The sequence below is a fragment of the Pyxicephalus adspersus genome, chromosome 1 (assembly GCF_032062135.1).
Source record: "Pyxicephalus adspersus chromosome 1, UCB_Pads_2.0, whole genome shotgun sequence".
In the NCBI taxonomy this organism is placed as follows: domain Eukaryota; kingdom Metazoa; phylum Chordata; class Amphibia; order Anura; family Pyxicephalidae; genus Pyxicephalus; species Pyxicephalus adspersus.
In genome coordinates, this window is record NC_092858.1 from 1,031,050 (window position 1) to 1,050,075 (window position 19,026).

At 39.9% G+C, this 19,026-nt stretch overlaps 1 protein-coding gene across 1 annotated transcript in view; it reads right to left on the reverse strand.

Moving 5' to 3' along the window:
• The window catches only part of LOC140323216 (uncharacterized), a 30,782-nt gene that overhangs the window by 7,479 nt on the left and 4,277 nt on the right, over nucleotides 1–19,026 (reverse strand). The window contains 3 exon segments of the mRNA XM_072400117.1: nucleotides 1,737–1,877; nucleotides 7,052–7,840; nucleotides 7,843–8,877. Of these exon segments, the coding sequence (XP_072256218.1) occupies nucleotides 1,737–1,877; nucleotides 7,052–7,840; nucleotides 7,843–8,424 (1,512 nt within the window). The 5' untranslated portion in view covers nucleotides 8,425–8,877.

Sequence of the window (19,026 nt, forward strand, 5' to 3'; positions counted from 1 at the left end):
TGATTGTCCCCTTCTGATCACTTACCGGTAATTCAGTGCAGGGATCTCCTAGAGCAGGGATCAGCAGCTTACTTCCTTTTTCAGAATCACGGGGGCACGTGTGCAGGCTTTTTAGTTTCAGTTTGGCTTTGAAGGAGGAGGAGGGGGAGGCTCTCTGGAGGAGAGAGCTCTCTGCAGCCAGCATCAAGGACACACACCCAGGATCAGATATCTGGGGCTGTCTTAAAAACGGGCGAGTGTCTTATTTTAATTTTTTTTTTTTTCAAAAATCGGGGGTGGCTTACCTAATGGGGATGTTTTAAAATCGGGGAAACACGGTATCTATTTGGGGGCTGGGGTAAAGAATGTTTATTCATTTTAAATGCATCTCTTGGTAAAAGACATAATAAAGGTAAAAATGTGTGTGGATACCTTGCTATGGTTGATTGCATTATTATGAGAGATTATTTTGAAAGGTGGTTGAAGTGAAGAAATGGGAGCAGGTTCATGAGTGCTGTTAGTGTGGGTTTGTCACACTTGTATAATGTGAAAGTCATAATTCCTACGATAGCTTAAAGTGGATGGCCTTGGCTGTCTCAGTATGCCTGTGCTATTAGATTCTGTCTAAGAACTTCCTCAGTATGAAAAGCAGGTCAACAACCAACAACAAGCCAAGTTTGTAAAGAAAAAAAAATTGTGTGCAAGTACTAGAATGAGAAACTAATAGATCTTACTGAATTGCAATTATTTTAACATTTTTAATATTAAACATATGTTCCATGGTTGAGACAATGTACAAAAAAAAAAAAAGTGCCTAGACACTATAATACCCAGCATGTCTGCGGAGTAGGAGAACCATGCATGGCACTAGAGATGCAAAGGGGATTGAGTATAGCAGCAGAGGGATTTCTGTGTACTGCACTAAAACATCCCCTGCCTCTCTGACTGATCACTGGCTGCAGAGACTGTGAGATCTTTCTGCTAGTTCCTTGTGATTAGATTCTTTATGATGGCACAGCGGCAAAAAGGGGCATTAAACAGTATAGGGTCAAGGTAATTAAAACATTTTTAAATGTCACTACACATAGGGAGGTTTGGGGGTGCCCCCAACACAGACACAAACCTTTAAACTGGTGAAGACCTAGCTGGGCACAGGGCTGGGACTGACAAAGATTGGACCAGTCGAAATGGTGATGGTGACAAAGGTCAGGTTGGATCGGGCTGATGCTGGCTGGGCTACAAGCTGAAGATGCTAGCAACAATTTTGCTGCATAGAGGCTGAGGAAAACTTGACTGGATGCAGGCAGATTCTTGTAAATACTGGGCCACACACAGCCCAATGCTGGCAATATCATGGTTACTGGCTCTAAGGTAAGCAGGGGGCTGGCCCTTTTGAAAGGTTATGCAAATGATAAAATGACTTGATAATTTGTTAAGAATCTTGGGAAGGAGCTGTTCCCGGACAGGCAACATTTGCAGGCAGGTTACCAATGGTAAAAGCCATATGTAATGCTGACACTGCATAATGGAAAGAATTAATCCAGATCATGACAGCAAGGTTGGGGAGAAAGAAACTAGATGATGATGGGCATTTTCCAACCAGATAATAAGATCTCTTTCTGACTTGCTGCAGCTTCTGATGTACATTGTGTATTAAAAGAAGCAGACATTACTTTTTACCAGTCAGTTTTAAGAGACTATGAATTAGTTCACCAGAATACTGTAACTTAAATCATTATTTTTGGGTCTGCCTTCACAGTAAAAGCTTTATTACATTCAGAACACTGAAATGGCTTCTTTCCAGTGTGAATTAGCTGGTGTCTATTAAGGTTTGACTTCTTCGTAAAAACCTTTTCACACTCAGAACACTGATGAAGTTTCTCTCCAGTATGAATCCTCTTAGGCGTGGTAAGGTTTGTCTTTTGTTTAAAAACTATTTTGCAATCAGAACGATTTTGTGACCCTTTCCCATTGTGAATTTTTTTGGGTGTGTCAAGCCTTGCCTTCATAGTAATACCTTTGTCAAAGTCCAAATATGCAAAAAATTTTTAAATTATTTTGCTTTCAATTTTAAATTTTTATTTAATTTTAATGTTAAACAATTGCCACTTCAAAAAGCACTTAAAATTACTTTATAAATATTGTAGAGTGTCCAAAATAATTTAGAACAATGATATGTCTTGTGGCCAAATCATTCAGTAAAGTGTAGTATGAACAATTATTATTAACTCTGAACACACATACAGCTTTTCTCCCACATGCTTATGAAGACTGATATGACCAAAAACTGAATTCATCTAAAAACCTGTAAAAAAAAAAAAAAAAGAAAAAGCTGGATGCTTTTTTAGAAGAACAGTTTTTTAATACCCAGAATATAACTGGGTATTAAGGCTTTAAAGTAAAGATAACAGAGACTGTTGATCCAGGGAACATCCGATTGCCTCATGGAATCAGGAAGGAATTTTCCCCCGTTGAAGCAAATTGTACCCAGGGTTTTTTTTTTTTTGCCTTCCCACTGGACCAACTATGTCTTAAAGGGTTTCATATCTGGTTGAACATGATAGACTTATGTGCTTTTTCAACCTAACCTACTATGTAAAAATAATTGCAGACCAAACAAACAACAAACCTAACACAAAAATGTTGTCAAGACAAGGTGAGAAAGAGAAGTAAATTCAATTTCTCTTTCAAATATTCATAGGTTAGAGGTTCACTGTTCCCATAGAACCATCACAAGCTATTTGAAGGGTGGACCTGCGGCAGCCGTCTAAACGAGGGGGCAGCCGCCACGGGTCCACCCTTCTAATAGCTTGTGATGGTGTTCTATGGGAACAGTGAACCTCTAACCTATGAATATTTGAAAGAGAATCACACAAATTCTATCCAATTATCTATGCCACACTGATACTCACAAAAACACAATATAAAGAAACATTTAACATACTACCAAGGTTTATCTCAAAGACTCAAAACATCTAAATGCTTATGTAACTGTTCTCTTAAAGCATCCAAAAGCTTATGTGATTGTTACATCAACTATTGTTGAATTGGCTTGAATCGAACACTACATTACATCCTAGGTCTCTATATCCCCTGAAAAAGCCCAACTGTGCAAAACGCGTTGGGATAAGACCATGTCCTCTGTCTCACAATCTATATGCAAGTCTGTAAACCTACTTATCAACTAATATAGTGTGGATAGAGTCCCTTATTTTGCCAATCTATAACATGATCCTACCATTGTTTGAAAAAAAAAATTGTACTGATATATTAATAAAAATATTTTCTGGACATCAAAGGCTTCGGCACCCAAATTTGATTGGGAAAACAAATTGTTATCAAGCATTGGAAGTTCAGCTAGCTTTAGAATATTATCGCATTTGTCTACATACTTTGTGTGAAAAGTCTCCCTCAAACTTCTGTCTCTCAAACTGTTGGAAGGTATAGGGTACAAACGCAACAAGAGAGGTTAATTGTAGCTGGCAGATGTTGTGTTGTATTTATTAGCAGCCTACAAGTGGATTACAGCTTAATAATTATGTGAAGAAAGCCAGAAGGAAGACGCTGGCATTCTCACTAAAAGTTGGAAACATGTTAGTACATATTCACACATCCGGGGGGGGGGGGGGGGGGTAGGATATAGGTTCATTTGATATGATGAGACCAGATAAAAGAGGGTACAGGTGACTGGGATGTCACCATGAAATAAGGTAGTATCACCTGCTCTAGCACCAACCATAAAAATTGACCATTACAAAATTGCTGCTGGGTACCTGCAACTATGGGGGTAGCACAGACTTAAGACGTTACGCATGGCATTGATTTGGGTACATTTTAGGGCCGAGAGAACAATGGCTTATTTTTGTTTTTTGAGATTCAAAGGATCCTTCCATGCGTTGGTTTCCTTACCTGCATGCAAAAATGGCTGAGAAGGTGCAGTCAAACCTGAAGCTCCTAACACTTCCAATTTACTAGAATCATTAAAGGAAGCCTGACAAGGGAGGATTCACTAGTGGAAGGCATTAAATCAGCACAGAAGCTTTATCGCTAAAAGATGAATAATACTGTGTTGTCATGCATTCAGGGCCATTATCAGTCTGTACCAGACCTCCATCAAATGAACTTGACTTTTGCAATGCCTGAACTTTGAAATACGAGGGAGTGAACCCAGGAAGCTTACCCAGTATGAGCCCTAGCAATTTCTTATGGTGACCCTGAACTTGAAGTTGCAGGACCCTTGCTCTGCAGTATACCTCAAATATACCGCTGCGTGAATATAATTTATTGCATGACTGTAGTGTATTGCTATTTAGTGTGCTGTGTATCCTTCTGTTAAGTACATTGTACCCCCAACAGCATCATTTTATTCTCATATGAATGAAAATATTTTATTTCTTTTAAATCATTATTTCTTTGTTGTAGTGTTTGGAGAAATCTGTGTGAAATTGTGGAAGCATTTACAATTGTAAGCACTGGCATTCAGCTGTGAATTGATTCCAAATACAATGTAAGAGGTGGGGAAGACTTGTATATAATGATAGGTGGGGCTATGGAATGGTAACTAGTTAGGAGAGAAAAGGTAAGCAGGCCAGTCTGAAAGGACAGGGGCTTGTATAAGGCTATGCACATAATCCCCTAATTGCTGATTGCTCTGCTGCCTGATTGGCTGAGGAATGGGAAATCCTGATGATGCTTGAGCTGTCATCAGGATTTCCTATTTCTCAGCCAATCACAGAGCACTAGGGATAACCTGTAAAAAAAAATAAAAAAAATAAAGTTAAATTACACAAACACAAACAAATTATTAAAATAATTTTAAATTAAAGCCTTTGTCCTATTTTTACTTATATTTTAACCCTTTCAGGGAATTAGTAAGGGGATTTATGTACCCCTGTACTCATTCCCCAGGGTGGGGCAGTGGAGATCTGGGAGTCCAGATACTGGGAGAAAGTACTGCTAAAAATGTTTATAAAAGCCCCCATTGTTTTCAATGGAAGCTCTCATAAAAGCTTAAAAATGCTTGAAAAAGCCTCCATTGAGTTTAATGGAAGCGTTTTCCCGCGTTTATCCAGCTTTTTAATTTTTTAAATGTTGCAAGCAACGTTTGAGATAACGCTCAAAAACATGCCTGAAGGAAACGTCCTGGTGTAGATTCTCTTTAATATTCATGTGAAGTCCAGGGGTATGTAATAGTGTTATGTATCTTTTTACAATGTATATTTTTATGTATCTTTTTATAATGTATCTTTTTACATCGGTTTGGAGGCTGTAGAAGCTCTACACAGTGCTAAAAAAAACCCTGATTTTTCCTCCCATTGACTTTAATGGTGTTCGACCACCTGAATAATTTTGCTAGCGAACATTCGAGCGAATAGCTGCTGACTCAAATAGTGAGCTATTCGACCAATACTAGTCAGCACCAAGTTTTAGGGGTTGTAAAGAGAGAGGATCGATGTATCATATATGGTAGACGTGCCCAAAAGTTTAAAAATTTTAGATAGGAGTATATAATTTAGTTTTTACAGTTACAGGGGTATGTATTATTAGATCCCATATAAGTGCACTAATCAATAGTTTGGAAGTAAAATATGTTTGAGGAGGTTGTTGATACATTTTATTAGCCGCTAGATTAACCACCCAACCGATAAGCCCGACCTTGGTTCAGGCTAAAAAAAGTTACAATTATCGATAAGCCCGAACTTTTCCCCCTGTATTAAAATCATCACTTACCTGGTCCCGCTGTTATCATCCAGCGTCGTGTTCGTGTTCCAGCGTCGTCCTCCAGCATCGGGTGCCTTCTCCGAGAACTTTGATTTAATTTTATTAAAAGTAATTTTTTTTACATGATTGTGTGTTTCAAACATTTTTTATATTCATGATATCTACTAGAACCGTGTTCGGACATATTTCTGTAAGTTACAGGTCTACAATTTAAAAACAAAATGTCATGAAAAAGAGTGTACCGCTTTTGGAACAGAAATCTAGACATCAGTGTAACGCCAGGTGGTTAAGTATAGCTAAAGCATAGAAAAACAATAATATTAATAGACCATGTTCGACACAAAATGACAAGCTTACTTAGGAAATAACATTAAAATCTTTCATAACAAATGGGATCCATGGCTGTTATATGAATTACATAGATAGATAAAAATGATGAGTGATATGATTAGAGGTGTAGTAAAAACAAGAATTTTTTTGCCTTAAAAATAGAAAAAATAAAAACTTCACCCTCAGTGTACATAAACTAACTTCAACTGTATTTTGTTTGTGCTTACTCTGTCCAACTTCCATTTTTGCTGGACAGCTTGGCCTATTATAGAAAAGAGAAACGAGATGTACAAGAGTTGTACAGAGTCAACAAGTAGAAAAATAAATTACAGACTACTCAGAAAAGCAAAGCCTAAATTGTTAAAAACAAGTGCATCAGATTATGCATAAATCAAGTACACTCTCTGGTTAACATGTTCTAATTTAAAAATACAAGAAGTGCTTTTTTTCCCAGACAAACTATATTTAGATAAAATACCTGTCCACCCAGCATCAAAATAAATAAATAAATAAATTACAGAAGAAAATCCAGTCAGTCGGGAGGTGTTGTAGTAATATTGTCACACACAGCAATGTCTGGAGTTTGATTTGTAATATTATTAGTATTAGTATCATCATCTTGTATTTATAAAGCACCATCATATTATACATCTCTGTACAAGGTTCTAAGGCATGATGTACAACAATTTATTTTCACAAAACCAGTTTAAGCATATGGAGGTGACCAACCGCTTGAGATAGACAAGATACATTTGTGATATCTGTCTGGAATGGTAAACATTTTAGGACAACTTTTTTATTTTAGAATATCACTTTATTACTCCTCATTTTCTCAGAGTTTCTTTTCTGCAGGTGGGGATGAAGATTACAAAACATCAGGCATTTAATGTGCTGCAAGTTATAATATTACAACTCAGGATACATCATGGCTTTTCTTCCTTGTGATCTCTTTTGTGTACAATGATCTGATGTCAGTGATGTCACCTTGAGAAGACTAATATCTCTTTTCTCTAGTGTGTACCCTCTGATGTTTAGTAAGCTTTGACTTCAATACAAAAGCTTTGTCACGTTCAGAACACTGAAATGGCTTCTCTCCAGTGTGACTCCTCTCATGCACAATTAGGTCTTCCTTTGTTGAAAATTCTTTGTCACATTCAGAACATTGATATGGCTTCTCTCCAGTGTGACTTCTCTGATGTCTGGTAAGCTCTCCATTTGATTTAAAAGCTTTATCACATTCAGAACACTGAAATGTCTTCTCTCCAGTGTGACTTCTCTGGTGTATGGTAAGTTTTGCCTTTGTTTTAAAAGTTTTATCACATTCAGGACACAGAAATGGCTTCTCTCCAGTGTGAATCATCTGGTGTCTGTTAAGGTGTGACTTTGTTGTAAATTCTCGGTTACATTCAGAACACTGAAATGGCTTCTTTCCAGTGTGAATAATCTGGTGTGTGTTAAGGTGTGCTTTTGTTGTAAATTCCTTGTCACATTGAGAACATTGATATGGCTTCTCTCCAGTGTGACTTCTCTGGTGTCTGGTAATCTCTCCATTTGATTTAAAAGCTTTATCACATTCAGAACACTGAAATGGCTTCTCTCCAGTGTGAATCCTCTCATGCACAATTAGGTCTTCCTTTGTTGAAAAATCTTTGTCACATTCAGAACACTGAAATGGCTTTTCTCCAGTGTGAATCATCTCATGTCTGTTGAGGTATGACTTGCTTGTAAATTCTTTGTCACATTCAGAACATTGATATGGCTTCTCTCCAGTGTGACTTCTCTGATGTCTGGTAAGCTCTGCATTTGATTTTGTCTGGTAATCTCTCCATTTGATTTAAAAGCTTTGTCACATTCAGAACACTGAAATGGCTTCTCTCCAGTGTGACTTCTCTGGTGTATGGTAAGGGTTGCCTTTCTTTTAAAAGCTTTATCACATTCAGGACACTGAAATGGCTTCTCTCCAGTGTGAATCATCTGGTGTCTGTTAAGGCGTGACTTTAATGTAAATTCTCGGTCACATTCAGAACACTGAAATGGCTTATCTCCAGTGTGAATCATCTGGTGTACGTTAAGGTTTGCTTTTGTCGTAAATCCTTTGTCACATTCAGAACACTGAAATTGCTTCTCTCCAGTGTGACTCATCTGGTGTCTGTTAAGGTTTGACTTTCCTCTAAATTCTTTGTCACACATAGAACACCGAAATGGCTTCTCTCCAGTGTGAATCATCTGGTGTATGTTAAGGTTTGACTTTGCTGTAAATTTTTTGTCACACATAGAACACCGAAATGGCTTCTCTCCAGTGTGAATCATCTGATGTATGTTAAGGTTTGTCTTTGTTTTAAAAGCTTTATCACATTCAGAACACAGATACGGTTTCTCTCCAGAGTGAGCCATCTTTTGACTGGCAAGTTTTGATTTCTCGTTAACAAAAAATTCTCACATTCAAAACACTTATATACCTTTTCACCAGTGTGAATCTTCTTGTGTGTAATAAGTTCTGCCCTTTGTTTAAAACCTTTGTTGTAATCAGAACACTAATATGGCTTTTCTCAGTTGTCATGCTTTTAGTGTGTGTTATGCTTTGCCTTCATTGTAAATCCTCTATTCCAAATATGAATAAAATTAATTCAATAAAATGAATTTTTTCAGACCACTAAAATGAACTCTCTCCTGTTCAGTTTGAGAGTATCCAAATTAGTTTTGGCATTAGAAACATAGATCCTGAAGCTTGGGTCCTGTGTAAATCCTTCAATGAACTGCTGTACTGTCTTTTAATCACTCCCACAACATCCATACGGCTTGTCACCAATGTTCTTATAAAGACCCGGTTACAGGTGGATCATCAACCTGTAAAAAAAAAAAAACAAAGAAAAAGTTTCACCACAGACCAATTCTGTCATCTAATTCTCCCTGACCAATCATTCAAGTCTTGCATTATTCTATTGCTGGTACTGTAATGTATCATGAGGTGGTACCTGCAGCCCACCCAGCTAGGTCTGAACAGTTACAAGCTGAGATAACAAAGCGTATTCTTGTTGAATTTTTGGAAAAACAGGACACAGTGAGTGGTGACAGAATATCACATGTAATACCCAAAACAAAAGCAGGGTTGGGACAGATAAGATTCCCTTCAAAAAAAAAACAGAAACAATTATACATAACAAGATATCCATCATTGCATGGAAAGAAATAGTGAATGATAGGGACGAGTGAATGTTAGGGAGACATCCTCACAGGCCAAGTAAACATCAGTGTAATCTGTATACAGAAGAAGGAGCAGATATTGGGATTGATCCACCTCAGCAGATAGAAATAACTCTTATGAACATGACGGTAACAAATGTTTCTGGATGTGAGGATGGTAGAGGACCAAAGTAGATGTTATTGAGTATATGAACTTTAAGAGCAAGTTAAAACCTTCCTGACACCAACACATATTGCCCGGCATCGGCATCTGTGTCCCCGGTGTTGGGTACGCAAAGTCGAGGGATGCAGACACATGGCAGACATGAGATTCAGAGTGCGGCTGGGGGCGGAACCAGGTGGGAAATTTAAAATAATAAGTATTTTTAAATGTAGAAATTTTACATTTAAAAATACATATATATTCAGACCCCCAGAGAGAGGTTAAAGGGGTTCCAGATTATAAATAAAACCCCTGCACCCACAGCCCCCACAACAATTAGGCTGGGTTGTCTAGGAAGCTGACACTCTACTGTATTGGTCAGTTTAAACAAAAGACAAAAAAACAAAAACAATAAGGTTTTATTTATTGTTTATATCAAGTGGCTATAAAGTTGTAGCATAGCATGCATAAACATCAGGAACAGGAACTTTACCAGTTTAAAAAATGAAACACATTCTTTGTTAGTTTTAAAGCAAAAACAAAGCTAAACTACATGAACAAAAACAAAAGCTGGAAAACCTAAAACCATTTTTATATTGAACTTGGAATATAGTTGTAGAGTAGAATAGCTGCTAAATGCAATCCAATACTAATTCAATGTAGTGTTCTAAGAAACAGAATTGTTTCTGCCAGATGCTCTGTCATAGAAGTTCTTAAATGACTCTGACTTGAGTATTGTAAGAGCCGAAAATAGTGTTTCAGCACTGACTTGGGTGGGTGGCATTGCTGTTACGGTTCTAGCCACATCACTAATAATCTCGGGATAAACAAGGAAGGCTTCTTCTACAGTCAGTTTCTATGAGCAATCATACTTTTCTACTTCTTTTAATTCTTTGAAAAAACTCCTACTGGAATCTCTTTTTTTGGACATTTTCTGGTGGTTTATCTTTCACACATATGCAACGTCGCTTTCTATTGAAAAGTTTCATTTTGTCCAAGTAGGAATCAAAGTATAATTCTTCATTTGAAAATGATGATCCTGAGTTACAGTGCTTATAGCTTCATCCAGTGGTGGTGTGTCAGGAAGTAATCCCTTTCATGCAAACTTCTACATCATAGAGGGCTTTTTTTTGCAGTATGCCTGGTCATCGCTCAACAAAAGTCAGCTCATTGGATCAACATAAATAGCAGCTAACAAGATTTAATTATCCAGTAAGATTTTCTATCCCTTCGTCATTGAAGATTGAATGTCATCAGCTTTTAACCCTCTACATTTGTTTAGGCAATATATCAAGCTCTTCCATTTCAAGAAGAATTACTGGGTGTTAAAGCTTTAGATTGCATAAACAATTTCATTGTCCAGTTCAACAAAGTCTTTTAATGCAAGCAGGCGCTTTACCATCAAATATGTGTTTCCCCTGTGTGTTGTTTGATCCAAAATGGCTCCTTTTCCTGCACGTCTTTTCAAAATGGCATCCGTTTTATGGGCCCTGGCTGCAACAGTTACTTGCCTCAATTTGCCAATTAGAGTAGACTATCTTTCATTCTATCTCCTATTGCAAGTTGCAGAGTATGAACAGCACAGCGCATATGTTGAATAGTAGTGCGCTTAGATGCTTCTTTAACAATATTATCCAAATTGTCACTATTCTCTTCACTTTCACTTTCTCCAATATTTGCAGAACTGTCTTCCTTTAATATCTGTCTGTCACTTTCTTCATCTACTTTTCTCATTTTCTCAATTGTGCTCAACATATTAGAAGCATTATCTGTCACAAAACATAGAATCTGTTCCTTTTTAGTTTCAAAATCCTCTAGAACATCCTCCACTAACTTCTGATGATAGTCACTGGTGTGATGTGCCTGGGTGTCCTTTACTCCTAAGGTTCGCGTTATTGTTTTATTATTTTCATCAACAAATCTAACATTATTAGCAAAATAATTGACTGTGAGTGCATGCATCTATTTTTATGAAGACAAAATGTCCCTTCAGACCTTTTCTTAGTTCTTCCTTTTTACATTTGGCCTCTCCATTTAGGCCTAAAAAGGCTGACTGTGAAAAGAAGGATAGTGGTACACTATTCTTTACTACCATTTCAATAATGTGGTTTTTGAAATTTTTTGGTGTCATCGTTACAGTAATTTGTCCGATATAAAGAATCTTCTTAGTTGTGTTTGGTCTCCAGTAGATTTCGGAACATTTTTTATCCCAGAAGATGGAATATTTTCATTGATATCTTTCTCATTCACAACTTCTTAACACTTTAGGATGAAAACGCTGCACGTGTCTTTTCAAATTTGATGCTCTTGTAGGTGCATTTTTGTTGGACCCACTGAAACTGCTAATATTTGAATCACATTGTTTTTCACCATCATCTTTAAGAATACATTGGCACGCTTAATGTTTCCCATCACTTGATAATGTAAAGTGCTCAACAGCTTTATCGTGTTTGTTGACAGACTTTTTGCCATTGTTAATGGGGTGCTGCTTTCACTAAAATATAGCTATAAAACATGTTATACTAATTAGCATAATATTTGATTTAAATACAAACATAAACATAGTCCTGCACTATTGCAAACATATATACAACACGGCACTATACACACAAATAAGCTATAGCCCTCCACTAAACTTGGACATAATTTGTCCAATACAGAAGAACATGCACAAACATATATACTATACACACACACACACACACACACACAACACAGAGCCCTAAATTTTACTCAGAAACATACACACAACATGTACTATACACAAACATTCAAACATTCCTGCGCCATATACACAAACATAGTTGAGAGGACGCTGCTGTCTTTATCTTTCTTTGCAGATCTTCTGCTGAAGACAGGGCAGTTGGAGGCTCCAAGGCCAGGGATCCCACTTACCTAACTTCCTAGTATTACATGGTGTGCAAAATGATGTTAAAGTTCAGCCCTGGATAGGAGCATATATGGAGAGTGCAGACAGGACACCTAAACACACATCAGGCCATAGCACTCACCTACACCTATATCATTACACTTGTTTACACTCCTATGAACTTGTTAAACACATTATATCTGAAATAAAATGAAAACATTTTGTAATGTACATAATCCAGATTACAATAATGTGAATGTCAGGTTGTATCATAGCTCAGCTGAACTTCACAGTAGTAGAAATACAACTATGCACTGGTTGTCTTCAGCTCCTTGACTCCGACTCCACAGCCCTGCCAAGCTGTCCAGCACAATTGTCAATATACCTCTCTTGCTTGCTGCATGTCTTGACCCTGGCTTTCCTTCTGCTTTTTGATTTGGTACCGTGCTTTGCCCACCTTGGTGTGCCCAGGGAACGCAACCTGGCAGTAACCAGCGGCACAACATCCTCACCATCAGAGGCTCTGGAGAAGACTCAGTTACTGCTTTCACTCTGCGCCTTGGCCTTTCTCAGGGCTCACACCACCTCTGTGCAAGCCACTACATTCTCTAGTGGTCTTGTCTCTCTGTGCGCGACAGTTGACACCAACCATGTATACACCCTCCCAGACCTCCCAGACCCCAACAAACTATTTGCCCAGAGGCCGCTCACGTCTATCTCCGGAGGAGAGATTCCGGTGCCTATCTTCAGGTGTCTGCATGTACTGTGGATTGAAAGGTCACTTTATTAGTCTCTGCCCACAGAGGCTGGGAAAAACTTCAGCTCCTAGTATGCTCTGAGGGGGGCATGCTAGGTCACTCTTCTCTCCCCTTCACTCAGCATCCCTCAATACCAATTCAGCTCCCCCACTTGCCCTGAAGGCTTTTATCAACTCAATTGATAAAAGCCTTCAGGCAATTTCATCTCTGCTACTCTTGTCAAGGAGTGCGTCTGGCCTATAGAGTCACAAACTCAACCTCTCCCAATCTCTGTGGTGGATAGAACCACTCTCTCCTGTGCACTAATCTGCTTCCAAACTTTGCCTGTGAAAATGTCTGCAGGTGTGCTACATCAGGAAACCATCACCTTCCTGGTTCTTCCGTGGGCCTCATCTGTGGTCATCCTGGGACTCCTATGGCTTTAACACTCCCCAGTGTTAGATTGGTCTCCTCCAGAAGTATTGACTTGAGGCTCCTCTTGCCACTCCCTGTGTTTGACTAAGCTCAAGCCTCCAAAGCCGCTATCTCTTCACGTCAGAGGTTGCTCAGAGGCCGGGTATACCCTTTAAGTCTCCCTGAGACTAAGGCTATATCAAGGTATATCAAGGAAAACCTGAAGCAAAGATTTATTTATTTATTATCACAAGTCTACTTCCCCTGCTGGTTCAGGATTCTTCCTCGAGAGAAGAAAGATAGGACTCTCTGCCCCTGCATTGACTATCAAGGTCTAAATGCCATCACAGTTAAGAATTGATAACCTTTGCCGCTTATCTCCAAGCTTTTTGACTGTCCCTGTGGTGCCCAGGTCTTCACCAAACTGCATCTCTGAGGGGTCTATAACCTAATTCAGATCAAGGAGGGGGATGAATAGAAGACACCATTTAATACCAGGGTTGGGCATTGTGAGTATCTAGTGATGCCCTTCAGTCTCTGTAATGCCCCAGCTTCCAACACTTTTGTCAACAAGGTATTTCATGACCTGCTTTACATCTGTGTTGTGGTCTATCTGTTGGACATCCTATTTTATTCCCCCCGACTTGCCCTCTCTCTGCCTGGTCCTACAAAGACTCAGAGACAATAGGCTCCTGATGCAAAGGCTGAACATTGCCTGTGTGAACTCCCCAAGGTGTCCTTTCCGGGCTACATTGTCTCCAAAGAGTGTCTCCCCATTGCTCCCGAAAAGGTTCTGGCTATTTCTAACTGGCTGCTACCCTGTGGCCTTAAGTCCACTCAGCGGTTCTTGGGCTTCACTACCTACTACCGGCAATTCATTAGAAATGACTCCACGCTGGTAGCTCCCATCACTGCACTCACCTGGAAGGATGCTGACCCCAATAACTGGCCCTCTGAGAATATTGAGGCCTTTCATGCGCTGAAGTAAGCTTTCTTTTCTGGCCCTGCTCTGCTTAGGCCGAATGTGTCCAAACCCTTTTCTATAGAGGTTGACACCTCCTCTGTTGGAGTGGAGGCTTTTCTCTTTCAGCAAGACGCCCATGTGCATTCTTTTCTAGGAAGTTTTCCCCAGCAGAAAAGACTTCTTCCATCAGAGAGAGAGAACTCCTGACTATCAAGTTAGCTTTGGAAGAATGGCGTTACCTTTTGGAAGGTTCCCCTCACAAAATCACTATTTATACTGACCACAAAAACCTTCAGTATCTGCAGCCCGCCTGCCGTCTCAACCCCCCGAAAACCTGTTGGTTAATATTCTTTTGTCATTTTGATTTTGTGATTACTTTTATACCCGGTTCCACCAAATTCGAGCAGATGCACTTTCTTGTTCATTTGACCAACAGGATTAAGAAGACTGTTGGAGAGCCAGAGTTTATCATCCCTCCAGCCCGCATCTTGGCCTTGACCTCTATCAGCTATCCCTCCCAGTAAAACCTTGGTGCCTCCTCAACTCCGCACCAAAATATTATGTGGGACGGAGTGTGCATGCACTGCCATCCACGAAGGCAGCTTTGTAGATGGCTCGGCACTCTCCGGATTCCTCAGCAGCTCTCCTTGTAGCTTCCCTCGGCAGCCACGCTTCAGATCAGCTGTGCAGGATCCGGACTTCTCACTGCACAGTTGTAGCATGGTCGGGAAGTCGGGGTCGAAATCTAAAGACTGCACTCAGCGGTCTCAATCTCTGCAGCCAGCTTCCAAGATGGTGGCCTCCTGGGAAACACACGTGGCTGCAGGCTCTGCATTATTAGAGAAGGAAAGGATCTTCTCCACAGGTATGAGCAGGGGCACAGCAGCTAAAGGGAGGGAAGAGAGTTCACTCCGCTCTTCACCGGCCAGAACCAGGCTGAACAGCTTTCCCCTAACCTCAGCATGACTCAGCCCACCCCCCCAGCTTTGCTCTCACCTGCAGCCCTTAGCTCTGCACAACCAGATTGAGGACCTGCAACTTAAACTTGATGACCTGGAAAATAGATCCCAGAGAAATAACTTTAGGATCAGAGGCCTTCCTCAATCCATGAAAGATGTTACAGATGCTGTGAGGCGATTCTTACAAGGTCTCTTACCAGATCTACCAGAAATCCATTTTGAAATTGACAGGGCACACAGAGCTCTTGTGGCACCCAAGCAGGATGGTCCTCCCAGGGATGTGATTGTCAAGCCCCACTATTTTACTACTAAGGAAGCTCTTCTGAAGGTGACAAGGGGTATGGACCACATTGAGATGGAAGAAGGCCCCAGATATAGAGGCCCCATATAACAAGGCCCCAGATCTGTTTCTGTTTCAGTGACTGCTGCTATCACCCGAAGGCAGGGTGTCATTGTTACGCTTGGTCGAAGTTGTATTTGTTGTATTAATGTACCTCATTGGGTTACCTATTTTGTGGCTGCCGAGCCCATATCTAGCTTATGAACTCATCAGGATGATCTTTTCATGTTGAGCTTTATTTCTAATGAGGGGATCATATGCCACTGTACTGGCACCCGGGGGGGTCACACATGCCCTCAACTAAAAGGGAATCTAGTTCGGGTCTTGTTGTCTTGACCCGGACAAAATCTCCCTGACAAGATGGAGCTACTTGGAGCTCCTGGAAGCATGGGAGGAGCGCGCAAAGATTTCCACTGTAATCACTTCCTCACATTTGCTCAATTAGTATTAGATTTAATGTCGATTGAGCCATCCATGGTTTCTGCTACTTCTCCCAAGCTAACATTGCTCTCACATAATGTTCAGGGTCTTAATTCTCTGATTAAGAGGTCCAAAGCATCCTATTACTACAACTCCCTGAAGCTAGATATCTTAGCTTTGCAGGAAATGCATTTTTCCAACAACTCTGTCCCAAGGTACTTCCATAAAAACTATCCTATATTTTACAATGCAAATTCCGACAAGAAGAAATGTGGGGTGCTACGGTGTTTTAGAAAGAGCTTGAATTTTGTACCTCAAGAGGTCTTTGGAGACACAGGAGGTAGGTTTTTGATGGTAATTGGTTATGTTGGTGCCCAGCTAATTTCTAGTTTCCTATTATGCACCCAACGAGGGCCAACTACCATTTTTTCACACCTTACTGGGCGAGATATGGCTAAAGTGAAAGGCTCTCTTATCTTGTTAGGTAACTCTAATCTAGCTCTTGATCATATTTTTGATAAAACCAGATATAGAGACCCCCCTCCCAAGAAGAGTCATGGTCTCTCTCTTTTATTGAGAAAATATGACCTTATAGATACTTGGCGGGAAATGGAACCCATCAGTCAGGGATTACACCTACTTCTCAGCAGCCCATAATCAGTACTCCCGTATTGATCATGGTTTTGGCCAGTCCCACATGCTTCCAGGCTTACTTGGGGCCCGAACTCCCTGGTCTGACCATGATCCCTTAGCCATATACCTAACAGGCTTTTGCAAGACCCAAGCTGGGTTTAGATGGAGACTTAATGAAAGTTGTGGTTTTTAATGAAAGTTTGGTCCCATACGTTGGTACAAGGAGAAACAGAAAACCTTCTACATGTTTTTTTTCAGATCAATATTTCTAGCGATACAACCCCGGCTATTAATTGGGAAGCCCATAAAGCATATATTAGGGCGAAATGATCAAAATAGGTTCCTCATGCAAAAAGGCTTTTAATAAACTTGTTGATGACCTTCCTAAAGAATACCATAGGCTACAGTTACAACACGAAAAAGATCCTCTTTCTGGGTTGAAATCTCAACTGGAGGCCAAACACACTGAACTCAACTTAATTCTCACAACTATGGCAGAGAAATCTATACGTTGGGCAGCACACAAATTTTTCCTTTGGAGTGATAAGCCAGGCAGCCTCTAACTTAATAAACCTAACCCTAGACCTATGACTCATATCCTCCCGAAAATTAAGGTCAAGGATGGTAGGTTATCACAAAACCCAGAAAAAAATCAGTTTTTGAGGACTTTTATGGCTGTCTATACAGTTCCAAGGACTTGATTTCTTGAGATGGAATTGATGGGTTTCTTCAAAATCTTAACTTTTCCAAATTAGAATCCAAACATAAAAAAATCCCTTTACGACTGAGGAATTGGGTGGTGTTTTTAGATTTCCTAAAATGGGCAGCTCACCTGGACCGGATGGCTTTTCTAATTTGTACTACAAAACATTTCGTTCAATTTTGGCTTTGCATTTGGTTGATTATTTTATTTTCTGAGGGAGGGGCACCCTCTCTCAGGCGATGCTAACAGAGCATTTATAAGTGTGATTCCCAAACCGGGGAAATATGCTTCGGAAGCAGCCAATTACAGGCCAATTTCTTTGATTTATTGTGACCTTAAACTCATGACGAAGATTCTTTCAATTCGGCAGGCCCCTGACCAAACGAGAAGGGCAATTAACCTCATATCAGTAGTAAACTCCAGCTGCGATGGGGGACCTAATGCCAGGCAATGCTAATTTCCCTTGACCTCCAAAAGGCCTTTGACAGTCTTTTCTGGAAATATCTGTTTAAGGTACTTTGGCTCTCATTTTACTAATTTGTTGCTTGCTCTCCCGGAAGCGAAAATATCACTGGGGGGATTGTTTTCTAAAGCTATTCCAATTAGAAGGGGGACCAGACAGGGATGTCCTCTTTCTCCCCTACTGTTTGCCTTGGTGATCGAAACAACTAGCGATAGCCATGTGTAAGGACCCAAATATTAAAGGAATTAGGTGTGGTCAAGTTGAACACAAATGCGCCCGATTTGTTGACGATATATTGATGTTTGACACCTCCCCAACTACCACCTTGCCTAACCTCTTTAAACTTTTACGTGATTTTTCTCTATGCTCAGGACTACAAGTAAATAAAGCCAAATCCCAAGCTCTTAATATAAATATTCCCTTAGGGTTGCTAGCAGCGATCAAAAGAAAATTTGATTTGAGCTGGAATGAATATTCCATCCAGTACTTGGGTATTGAACTGCCCCCCTCTTTCAGTAGCCTCTATAGGCTAAACTATACTCCTGGATCAGGAAACTCTATGCAGACCTTCAGTGGTGGTCCCATTCACAAGAGGGCAAATCTCTAATATTTATTCAGCCCTAGTCTCCCTTTCTGGTAAACTTAAATATATGTTAGACTGGGAAACTGAACTGGGTACCACATGGGAATTGGAGGACTGGTGGGATACTGTTTACTTGCTATCTAAGGTGTCCCTGAACTCCGCATTGGTGGAAGCCAACTATAAAGTTGCACTTAGATGGTATCTCATTCCATATAGACTGGCAAAAAATGTTCCCATCAGTGTCCCCTTTATGTTTCCAAAGCTGATATTCTAGAGGTTCTATGCTTCATATCTGGTGGTCCTGTCCGATTGCTAGGGAATTTTGGGACAAGGTATTTAAACTGATTTCTAGGATTTTACAGCGTGAGATTCATAGCACTCTGGAGGCAGCCCTATTCAACAAGTTGACCATGACCCTTCCCAGACCGGCGATGAAATTGATCAAAATGATTTTACTGGCAGGTAGAATCTCATTGGCTAAAGCTTGGAAGTCAACCTCAATGTCACTAGATCCCATTTTTACCAAACTGAACTGGGTTATGATAAATGATAAACTTACCCATAC